Source organism: Callorhinus ursinus, unplaced genomic scaffold, assembly GCF_003265705.2.
Source record: "Callorhinus ursinus isolate GAN/ISIS: 27379988/994484 unplaced genomic scaffold, GSC_fseal_2.0 scaffold83, whole genome shotgun sequence".
Classification (NCBI taxonomy): domain Eukaryota; kingdom Metazoa; phylum Chordata; class Mammalia; order Carnivora; family Otariidae; genus Callorhinus; species Callorhinus ursinus.
Window position 1 is genome coordinate 1,824,508 of NW_027397145.1, and position 19,023 is coordinate 1,843,530.

The 19,023-nt window shown below is 38.7% G+C and overlaps 1 protein-coding gene across 3 annotated transcripts in view; it reads right to left on the reverse strand.

The window, feature by feature from the left end:
• Window positions 1–19,023, reverse strand: part of CTNNA1 (catenin alpha 1) — a 317,040-nt gene that overhangs the window by 105,630 nt on the left and 192,387 nt on the right. For all 3 annotated transcript variants that reach the window (XM_073887780.1, XM_025852154.2, XM_073887781.1), the window contains 4 exons: window positions 15,525–15,691; window positions 14,927–15,046; window positions 5,508–5,774; window positions 2,593–2,796 (listed from right to left, as the gene is read on the reverse strand). In XM_073887780.1, coding sequence (XP_073743881.1) covers window positions 2,593–2,796; window positions 5,508–5,774; window positions 14,927–15,046; window positions 15,525–15,691 — 758 coding nt within the window. The remainder of the gene's footprint in view (window positions 1–2,592; window positions 2,797–5,507; window positions 5,775–14,926; window positions 15,047–15,524; window positions 15,692–19,023) is intronic.

Sequence of the window (19,023 nt, forward strand, 5' to 3'; positions counted from 1 at the left end):
TAATTTTCCACATATCATAATTATTTGCCTAATATTTTTAAGAGAAATAATCAAAACTTAAAGTGAGCCAAAGAATGTCAAATATATCCTCCATAAAGACCTCTCAGGTTTCCCAGCTAGAAATAACCTCATCCATCAGCAAAAAAATAAAAAATAAAAAAATAACCTCCTCCTCCTTGCAATCCCCATGGCATTTTAGCAGCACGATGGCACTCCCCATAAATGTTCTGTAGAGACCCTGTATTAGAAGCAAAAGACAGTGCCTCCTTCCTCCTCTACCCAGTGCCCAGCACTCTAGTTTGCTTGTGACACATACTCAGGATGCAGTTAGCAATAGGCAGATACTGCTGGTTAAATTCTGATTGTTACTAAAGGTTCTAAATGCTTTTGAAAGCTTCCGAAATAAGCAAAAATCTCACCCAATTGCCTCTGCTTCTTGCAGACCCTATGATGTTTTAAGCTTACAAGTGTGCTTCATTGCCCTCCCCCCCCAGCTTTATCTTCATTCCATCACCTGCTCAATGTTACGTGAGTCAACGCAAGGGAACTAAAAATTTTTATCTTTAAGAAAAACATGCCCAGAATCCATCTTCTAAAATATAATCTGAATCTCAAGATAATTTCTTTCAAAACCTCCACCATAATCTTTAAATTTCAGCCAAAGATCATTGTTCTGGCTTTCACTTACATAATAAAATGTTATGTAAGAGTGATGTTACGGTCTCCATGTCTTCAAGTATAAATGAGTGTTTCCTACCTTTACTTACATCCGTGGCACAAACTGCAAACAGTATTTGTATGACACTCTGGAGAGGAACTAGGTTACTCATGACCAGGGATGACTAGAGCAAGATCCAACCAAACCCAAGACTCAAGGGATTGTTAGGAATCTCTTACATGCAGAATGGTTAAGAAGATCTCATATGGAGCAATAAGAAGAAATTCATCAAGTATTCTTCCCAGCCAAAGACTGCTTTTAAAGCATTTTCCTAATCATAACTACATTTTATATTTTTGTACTTCAGTACTATATATGATAGCAGATAACTGATCCACACACATACCGAGTCCTTTGTTTCCCTGTTTAAAATTCTAATACAGTGAACCATTCTTCAAATTATCCATTTTTTATATTTTCTGATTTTCAAGCTTAGGTTTTAAATGTGCCCCACATTTTCACTGACTTATCAACTGCTTTTTCCATCTGATTTAACTAAGCCTCTAAGCTTATTTTTCTGAAGTAGACTGCATACGATCAAAACATGGCAATGGCTTAAAAAAATTCAATATGCTTCACTAATTTCACAATATGGTAGAAAAAAGATAAACACACTAAGGCATTCATCTTCACCCTAGGAATTCCATTATGACTCAACATTATATGTTCACTTATATAGGTATATAAGTGAACAAATAAGATATATGGCAAAAGAATAATGAAAAAAGTACCAAGATCTTTCCCTGAAAAGCATTAAACAAGCAAAAATCACTAGTGAGAACTAATTTGTATTGTTCTCTTCCCTCTCTTCCCTTTAAAATGATTTTATATAAGTTTTATGTAACATTTCTTTTCTGCGACAGTAAATATTGGGTACAAGATCTAAATTACAGTAACTCTAAGCATTAAATAACTGGAATTGCAGAAGTATCATGGAAGGAAAAAGGAAGGTAATGACAACAGAGATAAAAATCAACAAGTACAGTATTATCTATGGAAAAAAAATTTTTTTAGAGCATTGATTTTTAAACACAAACCTTAAAAATTCGAAACCACTACTCAGTTCATCTAATACTCAGCTGTAGTTGGTAATTACCACTTCTTATGACATTCTATATGGTCCATGAAAAAAACTACCAACTATAAATATTTTCAGCATTCCCTTTTTTTTTTTAATGGTGGGAATATTTTATTTTATTTATTTTTATTTATTTATTTCAGAGAGAGAGAGAATGAGAGATAGAAAGCACGAGAGGGAAGAGGGTCAGAGGGAGAAGCAGACTCCCCGCCAAGCAGGGAGCCCAATGTGGGACTCGATCCCGGGACTCCAGGATCATGACCTGAGCCGAAGGCAGTCGCTTAACCAACTGAGCCACCCAGGCGCCCTCAGCATTCCCTTTTGCCCAAAATTAGATGGCAGCCTAGATGTGATAATGGAACTTTAGGGATATTCAAGGCCATTATCCTTAGTACATGGGTGCTAAGGTGTTTAGAGCTGAACCAACACAATACCTGCAACTTACATCCAAATGTTAAATAGAAAAAAAGGTTTTGTGTGCATATATTTATACAAATAAACCATACACCTGTACACACAAACATGCACATGTATCTAAGTGTTAACTGGTGAATCTAGATAAAGGGTAGGTGGATGCTCACTGTAGGATTTTTACGAGTTAAAAGTTTTTCAATATAAAAAGTTGGGAGGAAAGGAGAACATAGAAAGCCATTTTTTGACCCATTCCCTGAAAAATCTGCCCATCTCTAAAGGGTCAAGGAACCAACAGCATTCCAGCCATTTTTAGTTAAAACATCTCAGATCCAGCATCTGTTACAAAAACCTCTTCACTTCAAAGGAAAGTTCGGATACTCACATTGCCCATGTACTCTGAGAGAAGGTCCTGCAGGGCCTGGCGGACAGCATTACACTCTGCCACAATTCTCTCACGCCGGTCATCACGTGTACAGGACGAGTCGGCCATCAGGGCAGCCCCACTAATGATGCTTTCTAGGCGCTCCTCCAGGGAAGGTCTAAAGCGCTCCTCACTGAAGCTCAAGGGGTCCACAATGATTTGTTTCTGCAGAGAAAGTGTTATTGAATCTTAGTGGTAATCTCTGTTCCCTCCATTGTTAATGAAGGTGAGCAAAGTGTTGATCAGGAACATCAAGATTTAATATAAAAACTCCAATGCCTAAAATAAGTTATACTTCTTGTTAGATGATAGCCATACAAGTTGGCCCATGATAGGTCACTTCTCAAAGGCGGCACTTGGAAGCAGTACTATCCAGCTGAATGGGGCCTCAAGATAACATACCACAAATGCAAACACAAATACATCAGCACAGAACTCATGTTCACGCTACTGAATCTGAACATCTACATGCCAGCCTCTACAGTATTAGTGAAGTTACCAAATAAGAATTGCAAGGAAAGTAAGTTAGCTCTCTTTTCCTTTTCTATATACAGAGTATAAAACCACTATATGACATTAGCAGAACTCTTTCACAGCAAAAAACGGTAAAAACAGACACTGACTTCTGTCCTCAAAGTTTCAGAAAGGAATGCATTTATAATCAATTCCAATTATTTTCCTCATCTTACACATCTCATCAAATTTTATAAACAATACAGTCTCATATTCATCCCGTTATGTCTAAATTAGAGACTCTTTAGACTTCGAGGTGATCTGTAAGAGATCATGGCAATCCATCCCCAAAAAGCCACTCTGTGAGGTATAACTGCCCCAGTAAGAATAAAACCTTCTTCTGTCTCCTCTTCACTCCCGACTCCACTTAAATCCAGCTTTACCAGTGGTGAGTGAGTCAGGTCACAAGCAAGCTTTAGGTACAAGGTCAAACATCAATACCCCCAGACAGCAGCTACTGGTCTCCCTCCAACTTTTCCATTTAATACAATTTATCCTCACACTGGTAAATGTCTGTGTAAATATTTTGCCTTCAATTTTTCTTTATGGGGACTATTCTTACCGATTTCAAGTTAAATGCCAAGTTTTTTCTTTAAAAAAGCTTGCCCTTTCCCAATAAGTATACATTTTTTCTCTCCATCCCCAAGAACCCTCAGTTTCAAAACTGAACATGCAATGCCTCCAGTTCATTATTAACCTACATTTTAGCTGACCATTTTTCTCACCAGATTAAGTTATTACAAGATTTCTCTGGTTGGGGCACCTGGGTGGCTCAGTCAGTTAAGCATCTGCCTTTGGCTCGGGTCATGATCCCAAGGTCCTGGGACTGAGTCCCGCATCAGGCTCCCTGCTCCGTGGGGTGTCGACTGCTCCCTCTGACCTTCCCCGCTCTCGTGCTCTCTCACTCTCTCTCTCAAATAAATAAATAAAGTCTTAAAAAAAAAAAAAAGACTTCTCTGGTTAAAACTGAATACACAATGACTTCTGACCAATAAGAATGAGGAATGAGTGGTCAGAGAATTTTAAAAGAGTCATTAAGCTGCAATGGGCCTGCAATCACTTCGTCCAACCCCCTCATTTTATGAAGTCTCACTCTAGTCCTAAGAGGTGAAGGAGCCCCTGACATTTACTACTCAAATTAGGGCAAAATGTAATCCTTAGTGCCTTCAAAGAGGTCAATACCTAAGACTGCCAAATTTGAGTGGGGTGGGAAAAAGTGTCAATAAATTTTAAGATGCGTCGTAAGTTTACTATAAAGTCATTTAATGATTAAGGCTCCAGTGTAAAAAGTTAAGTTCTAACACCATGGTCTGTAGAATTTTATGATTTATGAAGTCTTAAATCAGTCATGCGTTATCAGCAATGTTCAGTTACACAAGCCAAAATAAAGGGTCAAAGGAAGAAAAGATAAAGGCAAGGAAAAACTGTTAAAAACAAAATGCACTCCATTATAGATTCTCTACCTCAAAGCATTCCTACTTATGAAAGGATGCTGGCCACATGGAAGGCAATTTTCTCTTATGTTAATTTTTAAAAAAAAGTAATAATAATAATAATGTAACCCAACAGTGGGTTTAAAAGAAAGAAAAAAAGCACTTAAAAAAAAATCTTAAACTGCTGCCATCTACTGGAAGCCATGAGGCATTGTGGGTAGAAGTGTAAAAAAAAAAAACAAAACCCACCACCACCACCACCACCACCCAAAACCCCACCAAAAAAAGCTGATATACAGGACAGTGTGTACAGAGAACGTATACAAAGAACAGATCCAGGACATGAGCTATAAAAGATAACTACATGGAATTATGCTAAGAGTATTTTAAGCCCAAATTTGCTTCCAGTTGATTAAATTTTATATATTATTACGATTTAGTTATTGAGAAGTACATCTAGGCTCTAGGCAGACAAGTAAGATTAACATGATGACACTGTGTCATAATCATTTATGATGTATCTGTTTTTCCCACTAAACTGTGAGCCCCTAGAGGTCAGAGTCTGCATGCACTTTGCCTCTATCTCCCAAAGCTTTACATCTGCTGAAAGGTTACAATCTTGGGTGAAATGAACCAAAATCATATCCTCAACAAATAATGACCCCATAGGAAACGTAAGTTTTATAAAAGAATTCAGAAGTTTAACAAAAAAGAAAAGAGAAAAGAAAAAAGAGAAAGAAAAAGGAAAAAATGTTGTAGGCCAAGTCAAGATCAAGTAGATCAATGATTTCTAAAATTTCTTTTGACAGAGATTGCAAATCTAAGTAGAAAATGAACTTTCATCAGAAACCATGATCACATTTCCCTAGAAACCTCTTAACTTTGGGCAGATGATCAAGAACCTGAAGTTGCCTCCCAAGTATAACTTACATCAAAATTATTGAGTGCATATGCCAGTTCTCCTCCTCCACCCTGCTGCTGGGAAGCATCGTCTGATGCAGTGGCTTGGGCTGCATTGGAAATGCCTGTGACCGCCTGCTGCAGCTGCTTATATATTAGGTCTCTGTTAGCCTTATACGCTGCGACATCAGGGTGCTGTAGGCATGCCTGGGATGCAGTATAGAGGATTGGAACATTTTTCTGCAGGATTCCTCTGGCTGCAGCCATCTGATCACGATGGCCCACATCTTTCAGTTCCTATAAAACAAGAAATTGGAACAGTCGTTATACGGGTTCTAGTCATAAAAAAAATTTGTCAGTAAATGCTGAAAAGTGAGAAACTACTAATTAGACACAACAGTTTCATGAACAGTCTGGCTTCGTAACAAAGGAGGCAACATGGGCTAGTAGGTAAGAGTTCAAACATTTCCAAATCACATAGACCTGGACTTGAATCTCCAAGCTGTACCTTTTCTGGCTATTGTGATCTTATTTAAAATCCCCATACTCGGGCGTCTGGGTGGCTCAGATGGTTAAGTCCCGCGTCGGGCTCCCTGCTGAGCAGGGAGCCTGCTTCTCCCTCTGACCCTCTTCCCTCTCGTGCTGTCTCTCATTCTCTCTCTCACAAATAAATAAATAAAATCTTTAAAAAAAAATCCCCATACTCGAGGCATCTGGCTGGCTCAGTGTAGAGCACGTGACTTTTGATCTCTGGTTTTTAGGTTCGAGCCCCACGATGGATGTAGAGATTACTTAAAAATAAAAATCTCTAGGGTGCCTGGGTGGCTCAGATGGTTAAGCGTCTGCCTTCAGCTCAGGTCATGATCCCAGGGTCCTAGGATCGAGTCTTGCATCAGGTTCCCTGCTCCTTGGGAGCCTGCTTCTCCCTCTGCTTCTCTCTCTCTCTCATGAATAAATAAAATCTTGAAAAAAAAATTAAAAATAAATAAAAATCTCTAAAAAAAAAATAAATAAAACCCCCATACTCGGTTTCACCTTCTATAAAATAGGAGCAATAATAGGTTTCTCTTTTTTTTTTTTTTAAGATTTTTATTATTATTTATTTATTTGACAGAGAGCGAGCGAGCGAGCAGGGGGAGCAGGAGAGGGAGAAGCAGGCTCCCCGCTGAGCAGGGAGCCCAACGCGGGGCTCAATCCCAGGACCCTGGGATCATGACCTGAGCCGAAGGCAGATGCTCAACCAACTGAGCCACCCAGGCGCCCCAAGAGGTTTCTCTTTCTAATTGTCCTGAGGATCAAATGGGATAATGCATGTAAAGCACCTAGCAGAACACTAACTAAAAGGCAAAACATAAAACTGACTAGCATCTTAATTACAACTATATAAAGATGTAAGTACCTATTCCAAACAAATGAGAAAAATCATTCAGAGACACATTTAAACAGAGTAAGATTTAGTTTGAGTAATTTTTTTTACTAAGTTATAAAGTTCATTATAAGAGTTTTGTGAAATTTGGGATGGGATACCACAAGTGTACATGAACTATGCAAACCAACCAAGTGAGGATGTAGCAGGCTATTCTCTCACGTACACCACTCTGCCCCCCACCCTTCCCTCCATTCCCCCATCCCAAAAATGGCCTTGGGACATAGATCATTAATACATAAAGCTGAGGCTCAGGTGTTCCATGACTTTTATCCAAAAGGTTTTTATTTCGTTGTAATACTCTATATACATGTCTTAGTCTTAAGTGAAACTGTCCTTTCTCAATTTTCTCTACCTGTAAGTATAATCCAGAGGAAAAAAAAATTGAGGTTCCTGGCATGATTTCCAATACTGACATCTACTTGGTAGGCTGAATGGATGCACTAAGTGTCAAATAAGTGATACCAAGGGAAGAGGGTATTTCTGGTATCCCACTGTTACTGAAAGTGCTGGGGGTGCAGGGACACTTAATATCTTTAGTAAATGTGGATTACCACCACAAAAGAGAAACAAAGTGATAACCGTAACTGACCAACAGATCTGCTCTGTTTTACGTGTGAACATAGAATTTCAACGTTAATTGCGCCAACTAAACCCTACAGTACAAATTTAAAGGACTTAAGAGTGTCACATGTGTAAACAGTAAGAGAAAAATTAACTAAAAAGGCCAAAGGCAATAACTCAATTTGAAGTCTGACTTAGCCATTTAATGGCTCGTCTTTTTAGATGAGTTCCTAATTAAGCATCAGAGTCACCTAACTGGCTTCTTTTTTCAGGTACTTCATCTCGCTATGTATTTTAGGTTTGCATCTTCATTCAAACCTTGTATAATATGACAGCTTACTTTTCCTCCTAGAATTCTTTTCTCATTTGGAATCTGAATTTGCCAGTAATAGCTCACAGCACTCCAAATGCCCTGTAGCACACTACATTAGACTAAATATTCAGAAACAGGACCCTGTGGATTTAGAGAATCAGTGATCATTTCCAGACTCAAGCTATGACAGGGGGCTAAGGCTAATCATTATGTTCAAACAGATGGCTCGTATGTTCTGTGTGGCATTTTCTAAATGTCTTGCCCTCCACCACCACCTCAGGGACTTAAAGTCTTCTAGGGAGGCATTTGCCTCTAAGTACTTATATTGTCCTCTGTTTTATAAAACGCTTCGCAATTAGCATTAAAATTCTTCCCTAAGTATCTATAACCTAAATCAGTATAATCTCTTATAAAGGTTACCAAAGAAACTTCTGGTCACCTAAAGCTAATAGGTGCCACAATTACTATTCAACACTTGACTTTCCTAAAGTCACTGCCTGGCTTGGTATGAGAACTTTTACCTTTCTAAAGACTACACTAGAAACAGGACTCCGTGGATTTAGAGATTTGATGATCATCTCAAGACTCAAGCTGTGACAGGGGGCAAAGGCTACCCATTATGCTTAAGCAGCTGGTGTACATGTTGTGTGTGGCATTTTCTACATGTCTTGCCCTCACCAAAATTTATGTCTGATAGACTCCCTACTTACAAAGTACGGGGTCTATATCTCAACCTATGATGAAAATGACAACTAAATATCATCATTTGTCCTAACTGCTAAAGTGTTCGGCTTTTTCTCTTAAGAACTATGTCTGCCATAACATAAACTAGATTTTGTTAAATAAAGATAAGAAAATGGGCACTATCACAAGGCAGCACTTGACTTACTATCAGAAGAAGAATAATCATAAGTATTATTTTCCAAATATGTAGTGGTGAGAAGTAATCCGGATTGGTGAAAAAATGAGCTATTGAGGAATTTAATAGATTACTTATGAAACTAGAGTCCCTTAATCCACCTTAGCCTTCATGATTCCCAAACTGTATCAATCCAATTGTGTTTTAAGCAGACTCAGGAACAAACAGGAAACATGAAAAATAAATGACTGCTTTCAACATAATTTGAACTAACCATCACATGCAGGGACCAAGAAATAAAAGCTAAGTTCTAAGTAATCTATATCACTCTCTCTACCCAAGAGCTAGAAAGTCAAGTAAAAGTTTCCTCTCATTTCCTTCTTAACAATATAAAATCGTAGCCATGTAATCAAATGTCTTCTCTTGTATTCAAACAAATATACTTAAAGAAAAGGTCCAGGGGCGCCTGGGTGGCACAGTCAGTTGAGCAACTGACTCTTGGCTTCAGCTCAGGTCATGATCTCGGGGTAGTGAGATCAAGCCCTGTGTCAGGCTCCATGCCAAGCATGGAGTCTGCCTGAGATTCTCTCTCTCCCTCTCGCTCTGTCCCTCCTGCTCATACTCGAGCTCTCTCTCAAAAAAATAAATAAATCTTTTTTTTTTAAAGATTGTATTCATTTATTTGACAGAGAGACACAGCAAGAGAGGGAACACAAGCAGGGGAAGTGGGAGAGGGAGAAGCAGGCTCCCCACCGAGAAGGGAGCCTGATTGCGGGACTAGATCCCAGTACCCTGGGATTATGACCTGAACCAAAGGCAGACGCTTCATGACTGAGCCACCCAGGCACCCCCTAAATAAATCTTTAAAAAAAAAAAAAAAAATTGGTCCATGGGCAAACCCAACCAGTCCTGATTATTTACACTTAAAATACATTACTATCCATTACCACAGTGTCTGCTCAGGTTTTCAGAAAAAGAAATCATAAGGGATGCCTGGGTGGCTCAGTCTGTTAAGCATCTGCCTTCAGCTCAGGTCATGATCCCTGGGTCCTGGGATCGAGTCCCACATCAGGCTCCCTGCTCAGGGGGGGAGCCTGCTTCTCCCTCTGCCTGTGGCTCCCCCTGCTTGTGTGATCTGTCAAATAAATAAAATCTTTAAATAAAAAATTAAAAAAGAAATCATGAAAGTCAGAGTTCTTACATTTTTAGCAAATACCTCAACAAGCTCTATGTACCCGGGTGGGTGGAATATAAACATCGAAGTATTCCACTTCTAGCAGATTGAAGAGACACAGATGACCACAAGAGACACAGCCAGTCCTCCTTATAGGAACGAGGGTCAATTCCTGCCCATCCTTACTTCTGCCATCTATTTTACCCTTACCGTCAAAGAAGAAGCTGTAGCCTAATGGAAATTGAACACTTCTAGTGAGCAAATTATACTCCAGCCCAAGAAAATAACAGATATAGGACCAAACTTAGAATCCATTCTTTAAAAAAAAAAAAAAAAAAGAATCCCATTCTAGGGGGCGCCTGGGTGGCTCAGTTGTTAAGCGTCTGCCTTTGGCTCAGGTCATGATCCCAGGGTCTTGGGATTGAGCCCCGCACTGAGCTCCCTGCTCAGTGGGAAGCCTGCTTCTCCCTCTCCCACTCCCCCTGCTTGTGTTCCCTCTCTCGTTGTGTCTCTCTCTGTCAAATAAATAAATGAAATCTTGGGGAAAAAAAAAAGAATCCCATTCTAGGATGGATCTGCAATATAGCAAAGTGGCTTATTCACTTGTTCATTAAATATTTAGTGAACACTACCACATCCGGGCAATGTTCTAGGCACTAGGGATTACAACAGCAATTTGAACAGAGAAAATCCCTGCCCCTGGGGCCTGGGTTTAAAACTGGCTCCACGTGACTATATGAATGACCTCAGCAAATTATTTAATCTCCCTGCACTACAGTTCTTTCATCTATAAAAATGAGTATCTGATCAATTATAGTACCTACCTTATACTATTTTGTGCAGATTAAATGAGTCTATAACCACAAAAGGTTTATAACAGTGTTTAGCACACAGAAAATACCTTTTTAGAGTCATTCATTATTATTTTCAGCAACATCCTCACCACTCCCACCACCACACCACGCCCCAGAAAAACCTTAAGGAGAAACAGATAAATTCCAAAAAGCCTGCAGACCTTATGAGGTTTAGCATTTCCTCAATGGGTGGTTGCTGCTTAAATGATCAAGGGAGGCTAAAGAAGCCAGTATATACATCACACCCAAATACTGCTCTTGACGAAATACCCCTTTTCTGGACTAAGGGCTATCTGCAAAGATAAGAGGCTCAATGAGAAGGTAAATTATTACGTACCATGCCTGAGGAAAGAAGAAAAAGTTAAAGGTGAAAACAGTCTAGGGGGCTAAACATACAACAGTACAGGAATTCTGCCAGAAAACACACACTGTGGGAAAAAAATGTTACCAGTTACTGAAGGAGACCAATGGGCAATTCCAAAAGGCAGAATGAAGTTTCCACCAGGATGGGACCTTAGGATAAAAAGAGTAGCAGTTTAATTCCCAAGGAAAGCACTAGTTTATAGGAATACACACCAAGACCCATGTCCTACAAAAGACTACTTTATGATCAGGAGGCACAAAGGCGCCCACAGCTAGCCTACTCAATGGATTCTGCTGCAGAAGGCTAAGGCTAAAGGTTTAAGAATTAGGCCCAAGGAACACTATAAATGACCAGAACATTCTACAAATGCCAAGACAAACTTTAAAATGGGACCATGCATCAATCAAGACACCAGCAGAAAACAAAATCAAACTGAGTAACCCAAACATGGTTCAGGGACTGTGCTAAAAAGGGGGAAAGTACAGGGAAACCACAAGACTGATACAGAACTTAGGCCTGAAGAGACAAAGAGGCAGCTGTTACCAGAAACCCCAGGGAGCAAGGTGTGTGGAGTATACCACCTGATGGGGGCTATGACTTTTATCCACCCAGACCAGTCAGCAGGGTGGGAGGCAGGGGAATAAATCCCAGCCTGCCCTTCTATCCCCTCTGATCTCCTACTGATGCTCCCACTGGCCAAACCCAACCAGGACCTAGAGGGCAAAGGAGCCCTGGATGCAGTCCAGACAGGTCAGATTCCTGGGGCAGAGAACAAGATGAACAACAGTGAACATGAGATATGGAGGAGCAAATATAAGACCATCCACCAAGTAATAACTTCAAGATTTTAATTACATCTTATTTCAGAAATATTTGAAATTTACTGGTTTTTGTTTTGTTTTTCAGTATATCAGGGATTATGTTCAAGGAACTCTTCATATATTCATGGCACAAAGAATTAAAAAGTCAGGCAGTATTACTTTTGAGTAAGTTTTTCCAAGAGCATACAAAAGTCTGGTCTATCACTGTGTTCTATCTCAAGAACATCATCAATTTACTTACTCTACCATTTTGCAAAGATAGCCGATATAGTTGCAGTCTAAACATTCTTACTTTCCTCAAAGTGTAAGTCTTCATAAACCAAGATCAGACTAGGTTTTAAGACAATGAGACTATTCACCAAACTTAATTTTTAAGTAGAACATTTATTTCATGTATTCAAATGAGAATTTAGATCAAAAACATTAAGCAAAATAAACTGCGAACGCAACTGGGCCAGCGTGCCACATTTACAGACTTATCATACTATTAAACAAGTTCTTAGAACTGATTAGGCCCAGCAAAAAGAAAAACTTGTGATTTATGTGATGGAGACATAAGCCAACACAGGGATAAGTGATAAAAACACACTGAGCCTGCAAGAACTAAATAACTTAGGCAACACATCAAATCTAGCTATAGTATCAGGTGCAATATTAAGTAATGGAAATGTAAAACCAGGATCTCGTATGTGCAGATCCAGTCTGATCACAACCTAAGTTTGAAATATGGTCAATAACCTTATTAAATACTTTTACATACATTATTCAATTTAATCTTCTCAATCCTGTGGGGTAAAGTTTTTATACTGTTATAATATAACCGAATGAAAGTTACTAAGAAGACTCCAAAGCTGAGGATAGCCTACATTGAACATTTACTATCCTGACTCCACTTTCCTCATGCCTGTCAGAGCTCTTGTTGGGTGCCCCTGTCCTCAAGAAGGATACCTCCCTTAATCTCAGTAGAAGGGAGATCTTCATGACTCTGAGTCAGACATGCAACCGCTTTCCTCTCACTAATGATTAGTGAAGAATGGGTATGTTACACAATTCAGATTTAGGGCAAATCTGTTAGGGGCTTCTAGATCATTTGCTTAAAAAAAAGACATACAGAAGAAACCGTTCTTTTTTTCTTGTTGGACATAGGGACGTGTACAAATATGCCTAAAGCTCCTATAGCCATCCAGGGCCGGGCACACTGAACACAGCAATGCTGGAAAATGTCAATAACCTGGATCCTTGATGATACTGCAAAACCTTTCATCTTAACCACTTCAAAATCACACCTAATTTGGGACTTCTAATTAGTGAGAAAATAAATCCCCCACTGTTCAAGCAGTTTTGGAGCTGGCTTTTCTGGTAACTGTAGCATGAAATATCCTAACTGATACAGGTATCAGCAAACAAGAATAAGAATTGATCTTTTCAGGGCTTTGTTTTGAAAAAGCACAAGCATGATCAGAACTATGGAAGTTTTAAGAAACTGGATGGTGACATGTGCACCTCCCCTCCATCACACACCACCTTCAAAGCACCTTAAGTGCGAAAATTCCAAAGGGCTAGCAAAGCCTGGAAAAATAAGAACAATGATCCACATTCCACACAACACAAATTTGTAACACTATGGAAACTACTAAGGAATATTTAAAAAGTGGCCAAACGTGAGGGAAGAAGGGGGTTAGTTTCTGATAATCAAGTAATTCCAATAATTTTTTTTAGGATTACCAAATGTTTACTCTGCCTGATCAGAATGTTCAAATGTACAATGCCATGATTTCATGAAAAAAATTTAAATATCAAAAATACAGCCATTGTAATAATAATAATAAAATGAAGTTAACATTTATTGAACAGTTATTATATGTCAAGACACTGTTCAAAGTGTTTTAATATGGATTAATGAATTTAATCTGAACCACAATCCTGGTAGTATGACAACTGTCATTACCGTTTACAGGTTAAGTACACTGAGGACCAGAAAGCTTGAATAATCTGCTGGATTCTTGTAAATGTTGGAATCGGGATTTGAACCTACATAGCCTGACTCCAAAGCCTATGCTGTGATTTTAACCCAGTACTGTCATACTGCATCTCAGAAGGTAGAAATTAGTCTTAAATTAAAGGATGCTGGGTGCCTGGGTGGCTCAGTTGGTTAAGCAACTGCCTTCGGCTCAGGTCATGATCCTGGAGTCCCTGGATCAAGTCCCACATCGGGCTCCCTGCTGAGCAGGGAGTGGGCTTCTCCCTCTGGCCCTCCCCCCTCATGTGCTCTCTCTCTCTTTCTCTTTCAAATAAATAAATAAATAAATAAAATCTTTAAAAAAAAATTAAAGGATGCTATTTAGATTAAATAATTCTTCACTTATGAAAATGAAACTAGCACGTTGTTATATTTCTCCTCTGTCAAAGACCACAGCAGGCCCAGCTGTTAGATTACCATGTTGCCTTAAACAATAGAAATCCAAGTGTCTAGAGCTGTAGTGGCCAGTTCAACTAAAAGTAAATAAATTTAAAAATTCACTTTCTCAGTCATGCTAGTCACTCAAGTGCTAATGGGCACACGTGGGCTAACTGGCTATAGTTGGCATAGATGTAACATATTTCCATCATTGCACAGCCCTGGACAAGTATATTTATTATATTAGGGAAAACAAATCTACTGCAGCAAAAGGAAAAATTATAACCAGAAATCACTATCTTAAAAATTAAGTAATTCCAATAATTTTCAACTGGTTTAAGGTTTTTAAAAAATCTGAATTAAACTCTACCACCAACTCAAGTTAATCCTTGAAGGCACATAACAAAGACCTTCTCACCTCTCCAGACACAACTGCAATTGCCAAGCTATTTAAAGTAAAATTTTCTTGAGAATTAAAACAGGAGCACAATGCAACTTAATTACAGCTTTATTAACAATACAATACTAAAAGGATACTTCATAAGTTAAATGTTTTAGTGGAACTATACTGGCAGAAGGAGGTACTGGTACCTTCAGAAAACTTTAAGTAAAATCGATTTTTTGCACTAGATAGTAATATAAACAACTTTAATATATCCCCAAATCATGACTGTACCTGTTGTCTTTTGGCTGCCATAATGTTCAGCTTATCCACTTCAGGTTTTAGGGCTTTATACTGTATTCCTAAGTCTTGTTCAGTGCCAGCATTTCTCAGTTTCAAGATACCTTCTTCCACCTATAAAACATAACCCTAAATAAGAAAAATTCTAAACAAATCTGTTTGTAAAAAAGAGCTATACTATTTTATTCCTTTTAACAGCTACTCAGATAGCAATCTCAACTTTTTCTTCAGTTTATGTGACCCTCAAATATTTGAGCACCTACTACATAGGTGCATTATACTGACTGCTATCTGAAACGATAGAATTTAACACATCTCGGTTTCTCAACTCTGGAACTCTGGTATAAGGAAATGCTTCATCACTCCTGCAAAGGGAAGGAGTCAAAAGAGTACACTTATTAAAATCAAGACTACACAGGCTCATAGCAGTCTGAGGTACACTTAGCAAAGAGCAGAAAATGGAAACTGAAGAAAACATTCCTGGTCCACTTAGGTAACCAAGTCAAACTCTAAGGAATGCTGAATTAACTGTGGCCAGCAGCAGCCTCACTGTGATGGAAAGAACAAATTACAGACACAGGCCTGTACTTACAACTTTCAGCTGAACAAGTAATTTGTAGACATCTGCCATGTCAGCCAAAATAAGCAGCCGGGTAACAGCAGAGAGCAAAGCTCGAGCTGCCCGAACCATGTTGCCACGCTTCACAGAGGAGCAGGGATCATCTGCAAACTCTCCCGCAGCAGTCTTCATCAAATCGCCTGTTTTACAGCATGAAAAAACCAACTCATCAGGAATGAACCAAATAACTGGTCTGTGTTTAAAAAAATAGTAATAATAATGCAAACCTTGTATAGCTCATGCACAGAATTGAATTTAAGGGCTCTCGTTTTTATTTTCTGTTTTCTTTTGTTTTACAGCGGTCACTAAGAAGCATCCTCCTATATTGCTGGTGAAAACACAGTATCTGGAAAGTGATTTGGTGCTACACACACACACACACACACACACACACACACACACACACACACACACAAAGAGCCTTAAAAACACTTCTTTCCAGGGTGTGCCTGGGTGGCTCAGTGGTTGAGCCTCTGCCTTCAGCTCAGGTCATGATCTCAGGGTCCTGGGATCAGGCGCCACTTGGGGCTCCCCCGCTCAGTGGGGCGTCTGCTTCTCCTGCTCCCTCTCCCTCTGCTCCTCCTCACGTGCGCTCTCTCAAGTAAATAAAATCTTAAAAAAGACACTTCTTTCCCAAAAGGAGCATTACATGTATGGGGGGGGGCGCGGGTTTCAGTGGGGAAAAAAAAATGGATCTAATGTGATCTACCCTCACATCCACAGAATGATCCAGAAATACAGCAACCATCATGAAGGACCGCCACACTTCATTAACCACCTCAAGAGAGACTTACTGGCATATGAAAAGACAAACTTGAGTCGATGACTCATTCACTTTCCTCATAGTAAAACAATGACAACAGCTCAAATGCTCAACAATAAGCATCTGGTGAAGTAAATTATGTTATATCCTACAATTGACTATTATGCAAATATTAACATATATATGAAAAAATGTTAACGTTTATGATGAAACCATAAGCATAAAGAAAACAAAATGATAAATATATGTAATGTGTTTTTAAAAAAGAGAAAAAAGCCGGGAATGCAAAGGCAAGTTATACTAGGTTATAACCTGACTCTTTACATTATTTTGTACTAATAAAAACATTTTCTGTAACAGGCATTATATCCATAATTTTAAAAATTACACTAAAAACATACATTTAGTATAGTTATTGGGAATATCTGAGGTTATATTATACAATCCCCTAAATTCAAAAATACTAAGAATTTCTTTATAACGTTTCTTAGAAACTTGTAAAATAACAACACTTTTTGTCATTCATTTCTACTAATTATCATTTCAAGTGACTACTGCCCCTCTTCTCTTATAGCTTAAGCACATGGAGGGCCAGGACTGTGTCTGTTCTACCAGTTATATGGACAGTACCTATATGGTGACTATCTTTGGATTCCTGGAAAAGCAATTACTCCCTCCCTTGGCTGAATGTGTCCATTCCAGATTAAAGCCTGAAAGGCCATTCACTCAACCTCTTCCACTAATATAAAAAGTACACTCTCAAGAAGCCTACTGACTTTTGAAGAGTCCTACCAAATTTCTCCTCTCAAATTTAGCTACAGCACATGAGCTTAGGGGGAAAAAAGTTAAATTCGGTCTCAGATTCATGTATCAGTTGGGCTCAGAAGCACCATACAGTATTAAGAGTAAAGACAAGCTCTGCCTATGTAAGGTCAGATATAACTCACAAAGAAGAGTTTCATAGTTAAAAAATTTTCCTAGACCTAAGGTACAGACATAGAAAGATAAAGATATATGGCAATGATTATACGGATACATAACATTAAAAATGTTATCATATGATACTTAAATGAGCTCATTCATTCATCTATTTATTCAACAAATATTTGAGCACCCACTATATATCAAAGTCTGATTTAGGTACAGCCCATGTCCTCATGGAAGTCTCAGGAGGGGGGGAAAGACAGACAAGCAAACAATTAAAGGCGCATTAAGACAAAGAGCCTGGATTCAAAAGGCTCACAAATCAAGGACTATTACAATGCGATCAGAATTAAAATAGCCCTGTGGACGAGGTAGTATGGGAAGATGGTAGGAAAGTTATTTACTCATGAAGAAGTTGTCTCAAAAGCCTTGTAGAAAAAGATATGTACCTTAAACAATATTAATATTAAATAAGATATTGGTCTTATACAACAAAAGGAATCTCACCTATGTATTGAGAGCTTACTACACACTAAAACCAATCCACTGCCAGGGATACAAAGCTGAACAAGACTATCTCTGCTTTCAAGTGGTTTATAATCCAGAAAAAGAAGAATGTGATCACAGAGAAATTATGTGGCATTTTAACACACAGGCTATATATACGAAAGACACAGAAGTACACAGAGTTTCAAAGGAGAAAGCACTAACAACCAGTCTGAATTAGAAGTGAAATGCCAGCAACAATTTTATGGGAAACATGTACTCTGAAAGGGACTCTACTCTAAAAGGACAAGAAGAATTTTTGGCATTAGAATTAAGGGAGTTAGCATCTCAAGCAAAAGGAACAGCAACATAATAATATCCAACATTTATTAAATGTCCACTCTACGGCACTCTACATATTGTATTTAATCCTATAAATCACCTAGAAAGCAGGTGGTATTGGCCCTTCTTTACAAATGAGACAACTAAAGCTTAGAAAGGTTAACTAACTTAATCACAGTTACCTGATAGTAAAGGGGAGAGCCAGGATTTGTAATGCCAATGCTGTTAGAACTACTAATCAAGCTGAGATACACAATAAGAAGGCATATTTGGAGGTGGAGTCCTCCAGTCTAACGGGGAACTTAAGGACGAGTATAGAAAGGGCAGAAGCTGGGGAAGGAAAAGCCATGGACAGAGTACAAAAAATTCCTGAGCCAAAGAAGGAAGTCAAAGTCATACATACATAGGATTAACCCAACAAAAGCACATAAAATAAACCTGACCTGGCGCCCGGGTGGCTCATTTGGTTAAGCATCTGCTTGGGCTCAGGTCATGATCCCAGGGTCCTGGGATCGAGCCCAACATTGGACTCCCTGCTTAGTGGGGAGACTGCTTCTCCCTCTACTCCTCTCCCCTGCTCATGATCTCTCTCTCTCTCTTTCTCTCTCTCAAATAACATTTTTAAAAAATTAAAATTAAAAAGTTGAAAGTTTAAAAAATTAAAATAAATTAAAATAAAATAAAACCTGACCACACAGATGAGTCCGAAAGCCACAGTGAGAGGCCAGGAAAGAATAGTAATAGATTATAAAGACAGGAGTCAAATGATATAATAACCTTTGATTATAAAGAGTGAGGAAAAAGAAAGCATCAAAGGTGACAAAGTTTTCAAGCTAGGATTGTAGTAAAATGGAGAAAAGGGTAAGAGCACTGTATGAAGATTAAAAAAAAAAAAAAAAAAGTGGCCTGAGACTGTGGAATTAGAAGTAGGGGATGAAGACTACTGGACAAGAGAAA